This window comes from Ammospiza caudacuta, chromosome 10, assembly GCF_027887145.1.
Source record: "Ammospiza caudacuta isolate bAmmCau1 chromosome 10, bAmmCau1.pri, whole genome shotgun sequence".
NCBI classification, from domain to species: Eukaryota; Metazoa; Chordata; class Aves; order Passeriformes; family Passerellidae; genus Ammospiza; species Ammospiza caudacuta.
The window spans coordinates 11,000,768-11,021,404 of NC_080602.1; the positions used below are offsets into that span (position 1 = coordinate 11,000,768).

Here is a 20,637-nt window from a genome sequence, read left to right on the forward strand (position 1 = left end):
AGGAGAGTGCAAGTTTGATTTATTAATCCAGCTGTTTGCTCAGGCTGGCTAAAACCATCACACACACTGAAAACAGCTTTTTCAACAGACTTCAATTCAGGTACTACAAAAAGCCCTGTGGCAACTTTAGGAAGCGAATGCCACGAAGAAATGGAAAGGGAATTGAGAGTGTAGGACAGCGTTTTTACAGGGACTTGTCACTTTCTACCTGAGGAAGGATGCACGCTGACATCATGGCCAGGTTCCACGGGCATGTCACAGGGGCAGTGACAGACAGCAAGAGCTTCACCTCCTCGTTCTCCTCCTTGCCGCGCAGCGCCGACCGCGCTCCCTCACGCCACAAAATGGCGGCCGCGGCCTCCACGCGCCTCTCCCCCTCAGCGCCGGCGGCCGGACCCGCCACATCGGCACGGCCGGGGGCTGCTTGCGAGCAGGGAGAGGCTGTAGCCACGCTGCCCTTGGAGGAGGAGAGGAAGAAGACGAAAAGGAAAGAGAAGAAGGAGAAGAAGAAGAAAAAGAAGAGAGAGCCAGCGGGTAACGCTGAGGAGAAAGAACCGACCGCCCCTCACGAGGCTGGGTCGCCACAGAAGGTGCGGCGCGAGCCCTCGCGTGCCTCGCGCTGATTGGCCAACAATTCCCGCCGCTCGCCCTCTCCTTCTTCCTATTGGCTGCTGCTTCCCGCCCAGCTCCCGCGCGCTGCCCGCCGCCGCCCCCCTCAGAGCCCTCAGAACCCTGAGCCTCCTCTGAGCCCTCAGCCCCTCAGCGCGGAATGGCGGCAGCTGGCGGCGGTCGTGGCTCACAGCCTGGGCTGATTTCGGCGCCGGGCACCGCCGGTGACACCTCCCTCCTCGGTAGCGCCACAGTGTGGCCCTTGAAGCGCTACGCTCGCTTCCTCCCCCCGAAGGACGGTGACGAGGAGGGGCAGATCACCTCCTGGAAGGTGCTGGCGGCGCGGGGAGGTCGCTGGGACGGTGTGGGGTGACTGACTCTGCTCTGAGGCAAACACGAATAAATGAGGTCTTTCAGGTGTCTTTTTGCGAGTCTAGAGCTAAAGAAGCAATCGGGAGAGATTTTATTTCATGAGTTATTAATGACAACACATCAGAGTGTTAGTGGCCCACTTTTTTTTTATTCCTTCATTCAGCAGTAACCTGTGATATTAAAATCTAGAGATGAAGGTGGAAGAATCCAGAGGGTTGTCCCAAGTAGTTAAATCCGTATATGGAGGTGTAGTTAGTGAAAAAATCATTTAATGTGCCTCCTGTCTGTGGGAGTGAAGGGCACGTTGCATTAGTGAGATATGAATTGCACACCTGGCTTCTAACAGCAACTTTTGAAACCTTTTATTTGGCACTAGAAATGAGAACTGTAGATTCTGTGCTTGCCGAGCCAGATTTTCCTTTGTCTGTGTTTTTAAAGGTGTTTGAATCAAATGAAGAATCAGGTCCTCTTGTCCTTACCATTGTGGAGTCTGGCCATTTCTTTATTTCCCAAGGGCGAACAGTGCTGGTAAGTTTGTCATGTAGAAAGAACATTTTTCCTTCATGTTACCATCAGTATTAACTTGGTTTCTTTTCTCAGCTTCATCTTCGCTCCCACGGAGTAGGAACTGTCAATTTTGTTTTGCTCATGGTAATTCTCATGTGCTACTTTCTCTTCACATTTATCAGAATAACACTAAATGCAGTATTTCCTGCTGATGATCCACATTTCTTCTGCAGTTCTAAAAATCTAGATGAAGAGGTAATGCTAAGTGTTGCTGATGTTGAAAGATATTTGGGGGTTTTTTTATGATTCTTCTGACTAAGAAAACAGGAAAATTTCTAAACACTGTTTAGAAATAGGTAAAATTATAATTTGCTAGATGGTCCAGCTGACTGCTTGCCAATGACCTGCTAGCATTTTAGTTTGATGATCTGGTTTATCAAAGGGTTTGGTATTTTCTATGCTGGATGATGAGATTTAACATACAACATAAGATCCTTGGAGACAAAATCCAAACTTGTGTCAACTGGTTTTCCTGTAACCTGCACTTGCTTAAGCATAACCAGCTACTAAACTAAAGATTTCACAGTGACACCAAAAGGAACATTCTGTCTGGAAGGAGTGGGTTTGGTGCTCTGACACAGAAGACCTTGTGGAAGGTGGAATTAAGTGTGTTCATTGTATCACCAGTACTCAGTGGTGATAACGAGGAGAGCTGGCTGATAAAGGTGTTAGAAAGGTATTACAAACCACTGGAAGATGCTGCAGTGTAAAGATAGCAAAGCTTTTTTAACAACATGTATAAGAGACTGTGTTGCAGCTTTAAATATTTATAAGCTTATAAATTAGTTTTTACTGTGTCTCTTAAAGGGTCATAAACTTATAGAAATTTAAGTGTAGGGCAGAACCATGGATACCCTTGAATTTTTTGACTTGTGTATTGGGAGCATTGAATAGTTAATGCATGAGCTAACAGAGAGCTGCTACTGGGGATGGCCCTCAGCTCATTTAGTGAGGACAAGGTAAAAAGGGACTGTGGAAAGTATTTCAGCAGTTGTGTTAAAAAAAGGAAAGAGATTTTGAAAATGTGGATGGAAATGAGACTTCCTTATTGTGTTGAATAAGAAAAAGGAAAGAGGTTTTGAAAATGTGGATGGAAGTGAGACTTGCTGCCATCCCTTACCCCATTCTGCTTGGAATGGCTCAGTGCAGGATGCTCCTGTTGCTGTCAGTGGCCAGTAACTGGCATTCCTCTGGAAGTCCTTGAGATAACCATATAAAAGATAACAGCACTTCTGGTAACTAACCCAAGTGCAGAAAAGGCACAACCCAGAGCTGCAGCCCTTCAAAGGCTTGGCTGGCAAAGGCTGGATCTGGCAAGTAACAGGGCAGATAAAAGTGTGCTGTGGGGAAGGATGAGGGATCAGAAAAGCTGCTAAAAACTTGGCTGAGAAAAGCACTTTCTTGCAGCTCCTGTGTTTAGCGGCCACTGAAGCTTTCGGGCAGCTGCTTTGCTTGAAATGCCAGATGAGGAATTTTTGGGATGTATCAGGACTGTTCCAGCTTCTGTGAGACACTGAGATACTGTGGGAGCCATCACAGAGTGCAGGAGAGGTGGAACAGACATGCTTGGTAGATGTGACCAAAAAATAGCACTGAGAGTTCAAAAAAAAAAAAAAAAGTTGTTTTGGTTTATTTCAAACATTAATTTTGGCAACCTTAAAGTTGACAGACTGACATTTAGAATTTGTTCAAGAAAAGTTACATCAAGTTGGTTTGACAGCCTGTGGATTGCTTTGGGTGCAGCTTTGAGCAGGAGTATTTGGGCTGGTGGCACAGGTGTGTTCTGTGCCTGCAGGACTGAACTGGGGGGACTGGTTTATACTGGGACTGTGGGTTTCTGAGACTGGAGCAGCTGCAGTCCTCCCAACTCATCCTCTTGAGCCTACCTGAGGGGCTGAAACCCCACAAACTCCCCCTGTGCTCGTGTTCATGGGATCCCAGCAGGGTTTGGGCTGGGAGGGACCTTACAGCTCATCAGTGCCAGGGGCAGGGACACCTGCACTGTCCCCAGAGCTGCAGCCAGCCTGTTCCTGAGCACTCCCAGGGATGGGGCATTTGGCAAACTCCTCCCTGAGATAACACCAAACCACCCTGCAGTGCTGCTCAGGCTGTATTTTGCTGCAGAAATCATCAGAATTGGTTAATCCCAGTGGCTCCATCTCCCTCCAGTGCAGCTGTCAGTGCTGTCACAGAGCTGTCACAACATTTAAGCGGGCTTTGCACGACCAAGTAGAGCCCGTGCCTGGAGCCTGTCACACTCCAGATCCGCTCGCTGGGGCTCCATTGTGCTGCTCTGTCACAGGGATCATGCACAGCTCCTGCTCCACAGGGAGTGCAGCAGCTTTGGTGGCATGCTGCAGCTGCTGGCACGATGTCACTTGTGCTGTCACCTCCTCTGGCTGGCCTGGGCTGTGTCCCTTGCATTGCCAAGGTGTCCCCCACACCTGTGTGCTGCCTGACATTGAAATTCCCTCTGCTGTGCTCAGAGCTGCATCCTTCAAACTGTTGCTGCCTTGTCTTTTGATCTCCTAATCCCTGCTTTGATGTGCTCCAGGCTCCTGGTTTGAGGGAGCTGGATAACAATTATTGCAGCTTTGTACCTGTGCACAGGAACAAGATCTGGGTCACAGGGACATTTCCTTCCCATCTGCAGAACTTCAGTTTTTGTAACATTTTTATTGATGAATAATAAAAGGATTTCTTTCTCTGTTTTTCACCATGAACAACATTTGCACAAAGCTGAGAGTTGTGAAGAAAAATTTCTGTTTTCAGTATCCATAGTAGGAACAATATTCAAGTGTTTCTGACTGCTATCAAAATATTCTGCCTGTGATGGGTGTACTTACATGTTCTCTAAGTCCTTTTAATTTTATTGAAGTAGGAAAGTTAAGAAACCTTTTCCTCAGGGCCCACTGGTTCTTTTATGATCTGTTTCTAAGAACAATATTTATAAAATAGCAATAAAATACATATCCTAACAACTGTTGTTTATAATAAATACAGAAACAACTGTTTTCCTTTTGAAATGCCATCTATTCTTTGTGTAATGGAATGAAGAGGAGCTAAATGGAACTTCAGAGCATGGAACATAAAAATCTCTGATGTGTAATGCAAATTAAAGAGTGGTTTGATTTGTTTTATTTTATATTATTCTTTTTTAAACCAAATTCTTCATTTTGAATTAAATTGCAGAATGTATTTTGAGGAGCTGTTTTTGCTGCAGTGTTGTCTAACAAGACTGCATATTTGATGGTAGAAAAACCTCATTCTTGTCTACTGTAGTCAATGGAATTTTACAGGAATATCTCCACAGCATCTCTGGTAATTTCTGGCCATGCTCAAGATACATCATGTTCCATTTACCACAACTCTTATTTCCTTTCCCCTCTCTATCAACACATTATGGAAATTATATTTTGGTGTTTTATTCAGTGCAATTATTTCTGTTGCTAGAATTCATAATATCCTACAAATGAAACAAATTGAAATTGTGAGGAGGACTTACTTAATAGGATAAAATTAATCCAGAATAATTGATTTGTGACCTGATCTTTTGAAGTGTAGACTGGATGTCCTCAGTGCCCTCCTGCTCCCCTCATGACTTCCAATAAGCTTAGGGTGCAGTAGATTCTCACTCATTAATTAGGCAGGCATTCAGCAGGCATCCTCATGTTCCTGATGCTCTCTTTGCAGGGCCTGAAACTCAGGCACCAAATTTTGCAGATGAGATTCACAGCAGTGCCCTGGGCAGGGCTGCTCCCTGTGCAATAAATGAGGGCTCCTGACAGGGAGCTGGGCAGTGAGCAGGCTGTTAATGCTGCTCTGTGGTAGAGCCACAGAAGGTTGTTCTTTTATTAAAGTTTTGTTGGATTATTCAGTACCACAATTGCACTTCAACAAGCTCAATTTCAGGTTGTTTATTTCAACGTGTGCTGTTGATGTGATTGTTTTGGACAAGCTGAGAGTATCCTTCTGCACCACATTTCTATTCCATGTCAGGGGCTCCTGCTCTTTCCTTTTCTCTCGCCCCAGTTCTCATAAACCTAAGTGTGACGTTCACAGGGGTCCTAGGATGAGGGAAGAGATGAGGATTTGACTCCATGTTTCAGAAGGCTGATTTATTATTTTATGATATATATTACATTAAAACTATGCTAAAAGAATAGAAGAAAAAGTTTCCTCAGAAGGCTAGCTAAGAATAGAATAGAAAAGAATGATAACAAAGGTTTGTGTCTCAGACAGAGTCCAAGCCAGCTGGCTGTGATTGGCCATTAATTCCAAACAACCACATGAGACCAATCACAGATGCACCTGTTGCATTCCACAGCAGCAGATAATCAATGTTTACCTTTTGTCCCTGAGGCCTCTCAACTTCTCAGAAGGAAAAATCCTAAGGAAAGGATTTTCATAAAAAGATGTCTGCGACACCTAAGCTCTTAGAATGTTTATTTTTTGAGATTAGTGATGTCTGTTAATGAAGCATATTCACCCTAGAGTTTAATGTGTGCTATCAGTCTGGGAAGTACAAATTTTATACTGAGAATGAAAGAATTCATTACTGGGACACTCTGAAGAGCTTCAGCCAGCTCATCCCTGAGCATCCACTTCCCCTCTCTGTGTCACTGGGAAAAGATCCCCAGAACAACTCAGGGGTCACTGAGCTATCAGGGTGTGTGCTGAGGTCAGGGCTGTCCCCATGCAGAGCCCTGTCCTGCAGGCAGTGTCTGCACTTTGGCCAGAGCCATTCTCTGCCTTGTCCCCTCAGGGGTGGCTCTGTGTGTGCTGCATTCCCTCCCTCTGCAGCCTCCCTGCCTGTGTGCACTGTTATTGTCAGCTTGGAGATAGAGATATATATATATGTATATATGTGTGTGTGTGTGTGCATGTGTGTGTGTATATATGTATATGTGTATATATATATATATGTATATGTGTATATATATGTGTGTGTATGTGTATATGTATATATATATGTGTGTGTGGATGTATATATATGTGTGTGTATATATGTATATGTGTATATATGTATATGTATATATATGTGTGTGTGTGTATATGTATATGTGTATATATGTATATATATGTGTGTGTGTATATGTATATGTGTATATATGTATATATATGTGTGTGTGTATATGTATATATGTGTGTGTGTATAAATGTATATATATGTGTGTGTATATATGTATATATATGCTTGTGTATATATGTATATGTGTATATATGTGTGTATGTGTATATATATGTGTGTGTGTATATATGTATATGTGTATATATGTATATATATGTGTATGTGTATAAATGTGTATATATATGTGTGTATATATGTATATATATGTGTGTGTGTATAAATGTATATATATGTGTGTATATATGTATATATATGCTTATGTATATGTGTATATATGTGTGTATGTGTATATGTGTATATATATGTGTGTGTGTATATATGTATATGTGTATATATGTATATATATGTGTGTGTGTATAAATGTATATATATGTGTGTATATATGTATATATATGCTTGTGTATATATGTATATGTGTATATATGTGTGTATGTGTATATGTGTATATATATGTGTGTGTATGTATATATGTGTGTGTATATATATACGTGTGTATGTATATGTATATATATGTGTGTGTGTATATGTATATGTGTATATATGTATATATATGTGTTTGTGTGTATATATGTATATATGTGTGTGTATATGTATATATGTGTGTGTGTGTATATGTGTGTATATATATATATATACACATGATTAGAGTTTAAGAAGAAAAAAGGGGTTTTTATGTGTTTTAGCTTATATATGTTTAATAAAGTGTGATCTTAAGTTATTAATTATATTACAATAATGTATTAGTCCAAAGCAATGAGCATAATATAACTAAAGTTTTTATAAAATTTTATAAAATATGTATATACATTTATTTATATATGTAATTTAACTTATAAAATTGTCATTTTTTAAAATCTATTTTTATGCTAACAGTTTGGGTTTTTTCTTTGCTATAAATACACTTTAAAATCATTAATTATTATTTCTTCTATTAACTTAGCTTTGCTTACAAAGTAGCTATTAACCCCCTCCATAGTGCACACAGAGCACTCTGCTTAATGATTTCAGCCCTGTGTGTTCTCTGCCACAGTCAGGCTCAAGAACAAGATGGGAGGGTCTAGGAGATCTGGGCTCCAAAAAGGATCATGCAAAGCTTAACATCCTTTTATTCCTTACTCCTACCTCTCTGCCTTCATTGGTAGGGTTGGAAATGTTTGCAGGGACAACTCTGTGCTTCCCTCACTCTACAGGTCATCTTGTTTGGGGAGTTTTTGGGGGTTTTTTTGGTTCATGTTGGCTCTTCTGATCTTGACTCAATTTTCAAGACAGCTCATGCTGCAGAAATCAAGCCTGATGTATTTGGCCTTACTTAGATATTGGAAATAGATACAAAAATTTCTACTTCCAGGTGCGTAGTAATGAAGACTGGAGTGAAATAATGTTGGAAGTTTAATTTTCTCAACTTTATTCTACAGTCATTAATGAAGAATTTTTAAATAGAAAACTTTCTAATTTTTAAATAGAAAACAGCTTATTCTAGGAAAAAAATGTAAAATGACTGATGTATCAAGCCTGATATATTTGGCATTACTTAGATATTGGAAATAGATACAAAAATTTCTACTTCCAGATGTGTTACAATTTCTACTTCCAGGTGTTCATTAATGAAGACTGGAGTGAAATTATGTTGGAAGTTTAATTTTCACCACTTGATTCTACAGTCATTAATGAAGAATTTTTAATTTTTAAATAGAAAAATGCTTATTCTAGGAAAAATTATTAAGAATACATAACCATTTTATATCTTATTAAAACAAAATACTATAACATAAATAAAAACCAATAAGCATATCAATGTAAACAAAAATACCATTTTACAATTTAATCCCAACTTTTACCAAAAAAACAAACCAAAAACCCCATGAAGTAGCAATCCTGTGTGAAGAACACATATCAGTGTTGAGACCTCCCTAAAGAAACAGAGATAACCAACAACTAAAAACTAGAAAAAATTCCCAGAGAAAAAAGAAGGCAAAAAACCCTCAAAAATCCCTACAGACTAGTAAAAGAGTTAAAACCAAAACTAAGTAAGTCAGTTTTAGAGCTGACCTCATCCTTCTGGGGTTTAGTTTGTCTTTTTTAACACTGGTTGTGATTTAAGGGCAGACTAGATCATGTTTGTGAGCAAGAAATGCTTTTCCTCCTGAGCTATTGTTTACAGAGAGTTTGTTTGGAAACATCTGGCTCGTGCACGAGTGTAACCAGAGAAGTGATGCAAGGCTGAACTGCTGCACAAATAACATTTCTTAGCTACAGAGTCATTTTCTGTTCAGATAGGCTTGCAGTCTAACAAAACTTAGATAATCTATCCCTGTGTTGTTTAGCACCACAGGGTTTCTAAATGCTGCAATAAAAAATATTCATAAATCACACACAATACCTTCCAGCACAGCTCACAGCCCTCATTACACAGCAGGTTTCTGAATGCTGAAATGTGAAGTCAGAACAAAAGTATTTCCCAGGCAGTGCAGGATCCATGGCTGTGGGGCTGGATCAGCATTTCTGGCTCCTGCCTCGTGGCAGCTGTGGTCACATCTTCCAAAACATTTGGAAGAAACATCTTGCTTTGTTTTCCCCTTCAGCTTAATTCCACTCAGTCCTCCCTCTGAGAAACTTAGATTTTGGTCACAGATGAAGGGAAGAATTTTCCTTTGCCCCACTTTTGTTACAATTCAGTCATGGAGAACTACAGGGGTATGTGCCTGACTGAACATTGATGACCAAACTCAATGAAGTGCTGCTGTTTCTGTCTTTACATTTGGGCCCTCGTGTCCCTGCCCCGTTCCAGGCTGCGTTTTGGGGATATTCTGATTAATTTCACACTGCCCTCTGGCTTCGCCCTGCCTGGCTGGCTCAAGGGAACAGCACCGGCTCTGGTTCCCTGCTCTGCAGCCTGGTGGCAGCACCAGTGCAGAACGAACGCTGCTTTTCTCTGTGCCATCGCCCACCCAGAGCGTGTCCAGGGTCAGTGCATCACCCGTGTAATCCCAAATTCCTGCCTTGCAGCTCCCAGGCCCTGCCCCGGCACAGATCTTCCTGCCTTCGAGCAGGCAAGGGACACATTCCTTGTGTTGTTCCCTTTTGTGGCTCTGATTCACTCACCTGACTCCACACGCACTGCCTGGAGCACCCTGGCACAGTGGAAGGGGGTGGCACTGGATGAGCTTTGAGGTGCCTCTCAACCCATACCAGGCTGTGATTCTGGGAACACAGGGACAATGATTTTAAAAAGAAAATGGTTAAATTTATATTTAATCTAAATCAAATTTAGGGGTTGGAGTTGGGTAATCAGGAGTACATAAATAAAAATTCCAAATGCTGCTTTTTCCCACTTGTTTTACCTCAGGACACATAAAAGAACGTGGGAAACATCAATAAAATAGTTAGTAGGAAAATTAAACAGTGAGTACCTTCTATAATTTATTTGAAAACAGTTTTTATTTTAAGGAGACAACATTTGTTCAACCTTCATCACCAGTGAAAGGGAAAACACTGTAAAACCAGACTGAATATGGGAATAGCTATATTTAAATAAACAGTTGATGTGTCTCCAAAACAGAAACTACTTGGAATGAACAGAAGCACAAGTGGCCACAAGTTAAAGTGGCCTAGGGAGGGAATGGTTTGGAATTGCTTCACTGACAGCATTTGGGGCTTGGTTCAGCCTCTCCCCATTGCTCACCAGGTGATCTCTCCCTGTTGCTCTGACCTTCAGGCCTTTCCTGCCTTAGGGCACTGTGAGTGTGTTCAGTGCAGAGGCACCACAAGGGACTGGCCCTCGTACCTGCTGTCAGCACCTGCTTTTGCAGCCCTCAGGGCAGTTCCTCTCTCCCTCCGAGCCCAGCTCATTTGGGAATGGCATTGCCTGCTGCCTGACATTCTGGAGTCTGTCACAGCAGCTGTCTGCCATCCAGTCTGCCTTTGCTTCAACTCTTCACAGTTTTTGAGAGATTCCTCTGGGAAGTGCAGCTAGAAATCTGCATGCAGTGCTGCATGAGACTGTAGAGCCAGTGGCAGCACAGGAAGGCAGCAGTCCCTGAGGTGATTCCTGTTCCACAATAGAATGGCAGATGGTTTTGCAGCCTGGACCCACCTAACATGGATAGTGACTGTGCCAAACACCACTGGCCCTTCAGAATGTGACTTGTGGGGTTTGGCCCTTAGGACCCCTTGAAAGCAACCTGGGCTCAAGCCCTTGGTCACTGAAAGTATTGTGAGTTTGGATAAAATGGGTGCCTAATTTCCTGCAGCCCTAACACTGATTATTTGTTTGGGTTTTCCCCTGGACTTTGCTCAGTACAGGCTCAGAGTGCCTTGGGAGACACAGACCGTTGCTTTGCACTTGTTTTTCACTTTCTTGAGGTGTTTTTACAGGAGCTGAGCAGCCTGTCGAGTCTGAAGAGACTGACAGTGATGCAAGTGGAGTATAAAAACATCTTTATCCAATTAAGGAAGCTGCTGCTGGATTCCCTGAGTGCCACCTGGAGCCGGGGCCTCCGCGGGGCTGGGATCCAGCGGGGCTGCGCCATTCCCCGGCTTCGCCTGCCCTCTGCTGCCCTCCCGGGCAACTTCAGCGCTCACAGCGCCACTCGCAGCTGCTTTATTCTGCCTTTCGGGGCCTTCCACAGCATGCACAAATGTAAATGTACAGAGAGATGGAAATCACAACATACTTCCACAGTGTTGTTACTGGATTTAATCCCTGGAGTGGTAAAACTTTCACAGTGCAGCTGTTTGACAGCTCCAAAACTACATAACTGCAGTGACTGATCCTCATTAGGGCTTTAATTACATCACACAACTAAAACATGTGCTCCTGAGTGCTGCTGTTTTGTGCTTTATTTCAGGAAGGCTTTTCCCTGATCGATTCCCACAAGTGGCTGAAGATAGTGAGGAGAGCAGAGTGCCTGCTGCTCCAGGCACAGGCCAAGGTGAGCTGAGCTGCTTCCAACATCCCTAACATGTTACAGAGATGGAGGAAATCTCTCCCTTTTAGCTAAATTAACTAGAAGGTGTTAATTACCTATGTAAATTAGAATATATTTTTGACTCTAGATACTAAACAAGAATAGATTAAATATTGATATCTTTTATAACTAACTGCTAATACTCAGTTTTTAGACTGCTCTCTCAGAGTTAGCTGCTAAAACAGCCAGACTGGTTTTATTTCCCACTCTATCTGCCATAGCTAACAAAAAGATGAAGCAAATCTTTTCCAAGATTTTTCTGAGTCAGACTGCACTTCAGCAAACAAACTCTCTAACCAAGCAGTAACTGAGGCATTTTGTGGCCCCTGGCCCAGCAGCAGGTGGTGGTTAAGGCGTTTGGTACTCAAGGAAACAAAATGGACATGGGTTTCTGGTCAGCCACTCAGCTCTCCTGATGGAAAGTGGTTGGTTTGCCTTTAAGTAATCAAACAGCACTTTTTTCTTACCAATTTATGTAAAAATCTCAGGGTTTTTATTCTTAGATGAACGCTGATACTCTGTAAGTACCTTCATGTTTTAAATTCATGGTTTATGCCTGAAACCAAAACACCTCTGCACTCTGCTTTCTATCAGCTTGTTAAAAACCTGGCAAACCTGAAGGCAGCTGGGGCAGGAATTAGTTCTGATGAACCTGCAGGCCGTTCCTTCCCAGTTACCAGAGCCAGTCCCCCAGTGCAGCATCAGGGGATTCTGCTGCTCCTCAACAAGACAAAACCAACATCACACTCAGAGCCAGGTTTCAGCAAAGCGCTGAGGGGCACCTCAGGAAAGGAAGAATTTTAACAGCCTGAAATTAATTTGGTGCATCGCAGTGTTTACTTACCATAAATCCACACAACTTCAACTGCAGTGGTTTTACCACACAGCTTCTCTACTTCATATCCTAGCAGTGGATGCAGCTTCTGTGCTCATCTTTATGATAAATTTCTGGTTTATCTTGTACTCCTTGTTTTTTGTAAGTCATTAATATTGCATTTACAGTGCAACTTGCTCATCACTTCAAATATGGCTTCAGTAGGGCACTGTGGCTCTTAGCCAGCACAAGATTAATCTTCTTAATAATTTTGCAAGAAATAATTTCCCTTCATATTGTTTTCCTTGAGCTCATCCCCCCCAGCCCAGCATGGAAGAGGTACAAATGTAATGATTCCACGACATCAGGGGTCTTTAATACTTCAGCTTCTGTGTGGTTCAGGTGTGACTGCCCAGTCCTCAGTTTATGCTATAAACCTTGACATATCACAGCTCTCTTTCCACTAAGGAACAATGTTTAATTTTCAAAGTCTACTGTTGTTTATGAAGCGCAAACTAAAGTATTTACCAGTCCTTGTGAGAAACCCAAGGGAGTCCAAATAGTCCAGCCCCAAAATTAATTTGGGGATCTAAACAAGCAAGTGCTCTTTGAAAGTGTCCTGAGGAAACTCCAGCCAAGTTCCTGTTGTGAAATCAGAACTCACCTGGCTGGCATTGCCTGGCTCTGGGAGGCTGCCCCAGTTCCTTAATTAATGAGGGCAAATCCAGCTGGGCACTGGCAATGAGTGCCACACTTCACATTAGTTTGACATTTTCCCCTTTAGGAAGCACTGAGCCAGGCTTTTGTGCTTACCCTGCCCTAAAAATCTTTTTATGGGATTCAAACATCTTCAAGCAGCAGGCATGTAAACACAGGGGCTGTCAGCAAGAGCTGCCTCATCTGTGAGACAGGAGCTTTAAAGTGAGAGGTGTCCTCGTGTTCCAGCAGGGTGGGATTAAAATGGGCATTGAAAATGGGGCTGACACTGGAACCTCAGGAAGATGGAGACCTAAATAAGCCAGGCTGGGCCAAGGAGAATTTACTGCTTTTCTAGTACTTCAGGTTTTTTAAAACTGAAATTTCAAGATCAAACAGAAAGTTCTATTAATTCACTCTCTAAACACTGAATATGCACCTCCCTTACGTCAGCTCCAGGTGCTTAGGCCAAGCTTATCACACAGCAGAGACTCCATCCCCATTTCAGGGCACTTTGCTGAACCTGGGGCACTTATTAAAAATACCAATTATGGTACAGCCCAACAACCTACTCTGGGAGGGTCAGAGCTATCTGGCAGTTTTCAATAATTTTTAGTATCATTTTACTCTTTGAAGTAATGCATTGAATTTCCTGCACTCCTTTCAACATGCCAGTTTCTGTTCAAGGAACATTTAGGTGAGAGCCAAAGTGAATGTGTTGGTTTAGCTCCACACAGGAGCAGGCAGACCAGAAACATAAATCCTCACTGGAACCTGCATTCCCAGAATTTCTAGTCCAGATCCAGAGTTAACTTCTGCTTACTCTTGTGTCATTTTTTGTCACAAATAACTGTGCAGAGCTGGCACACCTTACAGGACACTACCTGCAGCAACAATAAAACTTCATTTTCTTGCTATGTATAAAAGCTGAGTCCTGGCCAGGCTTGCCCACTTGGCTAAACCTAGAATTAGTGACAGGTGGCCTTGCATCACTCACCCTTTTCTTGCATATTTTTACCTGATTTTCAAATCAGCAATCACAGTCTTCTGGTTAAGCTGCTGGGAAAAACTGAAAATACAGCAATTTGTTTTTAAATTGGCACAGTTATCCACAAAGCCATTGCCTTCTTCCCAACTCCAGCAAGCATGGATTTACTCTGAGCAGCTGGAGGGGGCTCCGGGCTGATTTGCTCTCCCTGTGTTCCGAGCAGAGCGAGTGCCGCATGTTCCGCGTGCAGTTCGGAGGCAGCTGCAGGGAGGAGGTGCAGGAGCACTGCAGCAGCTGTGTCCACAAGCTCAGGCAGTTCCTGCCCGTGCAGGGGGCTGAGGAGCAGAGCCCCAGCCAGGACAGCCAGGCCATGGACACCGAGCACGCAGTAAGTGAGCACACACACCCACAAGCACTCACCTCTGCCTGCCAGAGCTGCATGTGAGGAGCTTCTCACAGCTCTGAGACTGGCTGCATCAAATGGGAGTTGGGAAATTGGACAGGGCAAAAAATGGTCAGAGGCACCAAGTAACCCTGGCTCCTGGCTCTTTTCTGTGTGCTCCTGCTTTGCAGTGGCAGTAGCTGCTACAACTGCTTATTCACAATTTAACCTAACCTGGCACATCTAAAAGCCATCTCAGGAGGAACAGAATGTTTCCCCTCTCCAAGTCCTGAGATAACAGGAAAAAGGCAAAGACAAACAGCATTTTCCAGGGTGATTATTCCAAAATCTCTGCTCTCTTGAGTATTGGATCCATGGAAAAGAAGCAGTGTGTTCTTGTGAGCATCCATCCAAAACATTCTTTGAAGTTACTCTTAGCAAGTTGTTTGTGACTTCAGTTTAGCCATGAGCTAACAGGCCTGTAGTTAAACTGTCATGTCTTTCATTTTTAAAGACTGGAGCAGATGTGCATGCAGGTTCCATAAAAAGATGTCATTTTACTGCAGAAGGTAGCTGAGCACATTCCCTTCCCGTCAGTGCTAAAAATGGAACTGCTTCCCCCCCTGCACATACCCACACTCTGCTTGGTAACAAGCCTTTATTTGCATTTGGTATTTTCTAGCCAGATGAGCCTCTCCCAGACTCCTGCACAAGCCTTGGAGAAAGAAGATCTGTAGCACAGCTTGCACAGGTAAAAAACAAACATCCTCTGTTTAGAGTATGTAACTGAGCCTGAGAATGAGCTGTCTCAGATTCCATCTGGGAAATGCCTTCCCTGAGCATTGAGATGCCATCATCTACACCAGCAAAACATTGAGTCTGTGTAATGATCCAGAGCCAGGGAATCAGCAGCAAAACAAGGTGTTGGGTGGTGTAATCACCCCATCTGAATAGGAACAAATGACACACTGAGAGCAAAGAAATACCCAGAGGCAATATCCAAATGAATGGCTCTGGCACTGGTTTGACTCTGCAGATCAGAGCTGAAGCCTGCAAATATCAATCAAGGAATCACAGAATATCCCATCTAACCCTGCTCTGGCAGTGGGAACCCATTCTCCTTTGTCCCCAGTCCCTCTCCATCTCTCTGGGAGCCCCTTTAGGCACTGACAGGGGCTCTGAGGTTCCCCTGGACCCTTCTCAACCCCAACCCACAGCAAAGCATCCCCATATTCCATGGACAGCTTCACTGAGCAGTCCTGGGTAAATACCTGGAAGTCAACTATTGCTTATTTACTGGAATTCAGGCCAGTGCAGAAGCAGGTGAGCAGCAAACTCTGCTCTTTTCTGGTTTTGTGCAGTTCCTTCTCTGTATGTTCCTTACCCTTCTTTCGTAGTCACTGGCTGAGCACAGAATCCCAGAGTGGGATGGACTGGAAGGGACTTCAGAGGTCACCTCATTCCAACCCCAGTGCCACGATGCCCAGAGTTGTCCCACCACCATGGGAAAAAGCTGGGAGAGGGGATTAAACAGGGATGAAAAGGAAGTTTTAACATAAAAGCTCCATACTTCTAAAAAACATGTGGCTAAATGAAAAGCTTGCAAGTGCACGCTTGGTTATCCCTACACATCCATGAGGCAGCAGGTACAGCTGATACAGAGTGTACAGTGATTACAGAATGGATACCCAGCAAGAACCACAGTACCCAGGAATTGGCATTTCCAGGGTCCATTTCCAACTGAAACACTTGCAGTGTGAAAGATACACTGGAATCACACCTGAGCGTCAGAGAAAAGCTCACACACAGAGATCCCAGCTGTCTGATGGCACTCCAAGAGCACCAAACCCAGGCAGCTCCCTGTTCCTGCAGCAGCAGGAGGGCTGGGCTGTGGCTGTGTCCCTGTGTCCCACTCTGGGCCCTTTCCCACCTTCCATTGGCAGTGGGTGCTGCGGCAGCGGCCGGAGCTGCCCCCGGTGCTGCGGCAGCCGGCCTGGAGCGCCCGCGAGCTGGGAACCTTCATCCGCCTGTGCCTCATGGACCAGCACTTCCCTGCCTTCGTGGAGGACGTGGAGAAGGAGCTGCACAGGCTGGCCAAGGAATAGGCACACCTGGAACCTCAGCTCTGCTGATTAAAGGTTCAATAACAATGCCTACAGCGGTTTTTGTCGGTGTTTTATTTTTAAAAACAGGTGAATCCACTTTTTATACATCATTGCACTTCAACAAATACACAGAACACGAGTTCATGCAGCTACAGTTACGCACATCATGAGAACCCTGGTAGGTCTATTTCTACAATCTTTAAATCATGAGAAATTACAGTGTCAAACTAAAGAGGAATAACTAGTTGCATAGAATATTACCATGCTGTAACATTTCATCATTTAAACAAAACAAAAAAAAAAAAAAAAAAAAAAAAAAAAAAAAGAAAATTATAAAAGTTTGCCTGAATTGAATGTACAAGAATATGTCGAACACATCAGTGCAAAAGGATTTGAGAATTTACATGAGTTAACAAAAAAAAAAAAAAAATCACTTAAAAAGCAATCATATATATATATTTATAAACTGAAGGTTTGTTTTTGTTTCCAACTGCATCCCACCACCACCAGCAGCCCCTGGCACCACCCAGCCCCAACGCCCAACAGGACACCCCGCGCTCCATGGTTAAAGCCCTTAAGGAAATTCCAATGTCCCTGCTGTGAGCACTGGCCCGGCATCACTCCCTCTTTCCAGCCATACAGTAAGGAATGAATATCAGCAGCTTCAAAATGAACCACAACGACTTCTGGTTTCCCCTCCCCCAAATATAAATATATACTGTATATATCTTTAAGTTTTGCTGTACTTTACAAAAGAAGTCTCACTAGATGGCAGCGGTGCGGTTTGAGCGGTGCCGAATTTAACAGCTACAGGAAGTAAAAAACAGCGCATGCGTGAACCCGCCTGGCTACTGCTCGTGTAAAGAGAGGAAAGGAGGAAAAAAAAGCAACATTCACAGCACATCAAGCCCAAAAGAGTTTACACCTTCTACACGGAAGCATTATTAAAATTCATCTGGCTAGGTCATCCTTGCAGGAGAGGCTAAATAAGGCATGCGTTAGACAGTCATATTGTTGCTCACTTGGAAAGGAAAGAAAAAAAAAGAAATCAGACAGAACTGGAGTTCTAGAACCAAGAGTTCCAACCCTTAAATTTAGCAGGTCATATTGCCATCAGTCTCTCAGAAACTTAAAGCTCTAAAAAAGAAACGAGAAAGAGGTGCTAGTCAATGGTGAACAGCGCGAGCCGCCGCAGCCTGCAACCCCCGCGCTCCCACCAGGGCTCCCGACAGCCCCAGCTCCACCTTTTAGGGAAATCAATCAGGAGGGCTCGGCAGCCTTGCCCACATTTTAGCAAGCAGGGCCTTAAACCCCCCGCCTGTCTGAGGAAATCAATGACTGGTGCCCACCCGTGGTCCCTGAGGTGCAGCAGGAATGTTTAATGTTTAATGCAGGGAACGCTTTGCGGCTGCCCCCCAGCACTGAGGGCAGGAGGGCTGGGCCTGCCCGCTCCCGGCCGGGCGCAGGCAATACTTACATGATGAGCATTTTTAATTTGTGTTTCTCTGACGTAAGTTTTTGTCTTTGTGATTGTTTGTAGAATTGGTTTTCCTGCAGAAAGGGATGGGAGAGAAATGCATCAAAAATCAGTCACAGGTACAGGGAAAATGAACATAATTGTTACTTCATTAGGCAGCATTTCAATCTTCCTCCCTTCAACACAGTTTTAGCCTATGTATTTTAGCCCAATATTTGTTTTCTAGCAAGATGTTGCTTTTCTTTCCTCCGGTGCTAAGAAACGCACCAGACGGCCCAACACCATCTGTAATGTCACATGCAATATCAATCCTATGATTTATCACCTCCCACAACCCCCCAGATTATCCCAAAGAGGATTTTTTTCCCAAAAACACACTTACATTGGCCCAGCTGGTTCATCATCTGCAGCAAGCATCCCGAGGCACCAGGGAGAGACAAGGGAAGGAAAGAAAAAAAGAGTCAGTGTTTGTAGGGGGCCACAAGGAGCAGCAAAGTGATCTATCTACAGCATCAAAGGCCATTCCAGTCGGGAGTGCAAGGATCATGGAGTTACTGCTCTGGGTTCGGGTTTAATGGCAGGTATGTTGCTTCAATGGGTTTAGTTAACACTTGGAATGCTGGTCATGAAGGACTGCAACTGTAGCGGACAGATTGGTGCAACATGATCAAGACTCATCTTGTCCCCAAGTTCCAGTGGTTCAATCTCATAAAAAATAGATGAGGAGACAAACCAACGGTTCAGTTGTAAAATCCTGCTGGATGTTTGCTTGCATTGACTTTTTTTTAATATGCATTTTAATTTTTAAGCTGTTTTTCCACTGCTGATGGGTAACTCCTGGTATATACCCCAGAGGATACATACCCCACACTCATCTTTCCCCACGGATGAAACAACCTCTACATTCCCCATTTTTCTCAATGTTTAATTAGAAGGGACCAGGTTAGGAGAAGGCTGAAGGGGAACACTCGATTCCAGGCCCAACCATGGTCCCTGGGCAGCAGCATCCAGTGTCACCAGGAGGAGTCAGGGTGCTGGGACACCTCTGGACACACTTCAGCTGCAGAGGACTGACAGCATGTCCTGCCCATGGTCCTTGGCAAAACTCATTTAGGAACTGGCAGGGGGCAGGGAATCTGCCAATGAGGAATGTTTCATATCAACTCTCACGACCAATTGGGCTTTGTTTTGGAATTCTCAAACACCATTTTCACCCACGCTGTAGTACAGAAGACAAAAATGCATTTACACAACAGTACAAGAGTCAATCCAGGAGCCTAATGCTCCCACAGATGGATTTTGGGGGGACCAATTCAGGCCCTGCTGGTTTTGGCACTTGACAGTTGCCGTTCCCACCTCGTGCTGGAGGGATTTTTCAGGGAAGTCTTTGAGAAACTCTCAGCAGGATTCCACAAGGGTGCTTAGTGCACATGAAGCAGTTATGGAAATTACAGTCTTACAGTGTAGGCATCCGCATGAGCACACGCCAGGAGTAATGTCAGGCAGAGGGGACATTACTCCACCTGGGCCCTCGAGGCAACGGAGAGGCAAAGCCACCGCTAGCACAGACAGTGACCAGAACAGAAAATACTTCAAAAATAAAGAACTAACCACAAACCAAGAGCTTTACAGCCAAAGTAACAGACTAGCGACACACCAGTGTCCACAGAATTCCAGTACCAGCAACAGTAACTATCGGACACGGTACAGAGAACTGGGACTAGGAAGGACAGCCAGACATCAATGTGCTGTTGTATATACAGTGAGATATACAGAGACACATCAGGTACTCGAACACAAAGCACAGCAGAGGAATCTATGGCTTCCTTCCACAAACATCTCTGGGAACCAAGGATCCGAGAGCTCCAGGTGGGACAGCGAGCCTGGCCCCGAGGCCAGCGCTGCCCCTGAGACCCAACTCGGCTCCAACAAGCACCATCCACTGCTTTGGGAGTTTGTTTGGCTGGACTTCAGCAATAGCAAACTGCACCGTGGACACTCGCTACAAAATAACCTTTATCCCTTCTCTGCTCAAAGATTTAAATGCCCGCTTCAGATAAGCAAGTTTGTGTTGTCAAAAGTAATAATAAAAAAAAATTTTAAAAAGCAGCTTTAAATTGATAAAGGCTGCCATTGGTGATTCCTCACAAAGACCCCACAAAAAAGCCTACTGGGAATACTCTATTTGGTGGATCCCCACGACTCCTCCCTGTCCCATCTCTAAGCTAAACCACAGATAAAAAGACCAAGGGAAATTCCCAGTCAGCTGCTAAGTGCTGGCAAGCATCCCCAGTACAGTACAGACACAGACCGAACCCTCAGCGAAACCAGGGGCAACAGAACAACAGAAAAACCAGTACAAAATCAGACTAAAGAAAAGGTTCAAAACAGCAAACTGAAATCCAAATTAGTTGTGAACGTGAATGAGGAAGTTTTCAAGAGTGTTAACGTCATGACTTGTGCGTTGTATAGACTGAAGCGGAGGTTAAACAAACTCCAAAGCATGCAGAGCTCTCACTTACCACCATT

General features: G+C 43.8%; 2 protein-coding genes across 3 annotated transcripts in view; one reads left to right on the forward strand and one right to left on the reverse strand.

Moving 5' to 3' along the window:
- The first annotated feature begins 769 nt into the window (after window positions 1-769).
- Window positions 770-16,631, forward strand: REC114 (REC114 meiotic recombination protein). The gene is made up of 6 exons (XM_058811156.1): window positions 770-940; window positions 1,420-1,509; window positions 11,527-11,610; window positions 14,368-14,532; window positions 15,209-15,277; window positions 16,470-16,631. Exons 1-6 carry the CDS (start codon window positions 770-772, stop codon window positions 16,629-16,631), a joined length of 741 nt encoding a protein of 246 aa, XP_058667139.1.
- A 53-nt stretch (window positions 16,632-16,684) lies between these two features.
- The window catches only part of NPTN (neuroplastin), a 44,882-nt gene continuing 40,929 nt past the window's right edge, over window positions 16,685-20,637 (reverse strand). The window contains exons 6-8 of one of the 2 annotated variants that reach the window (XM_058811152.1): window positions 18,491-18,512; window positions 18,109-18,182; window positions 16,685-16,896 (exon numbers count right to left, since the gene is read on the reverse strand). In XM_058811152.1, coding sequence (XP_058667135.1) covers window positions 18,122-18,182; window positions 18,491-18,512 — 83 coding nt within the window. In that variant the 3' untranslated portion in view covers window positions 16,685-16,896; window positions 18,109-18,121. Of the gene's footprint in view, window positions 16,897-17,027; window positions 17,769-18,108; window positions 18,183-18,490; window positions 18,513-20,637 lie in introns of those variants that run through there. The other variant, XM_058811153.1, reaches the window with a different exon arrangement.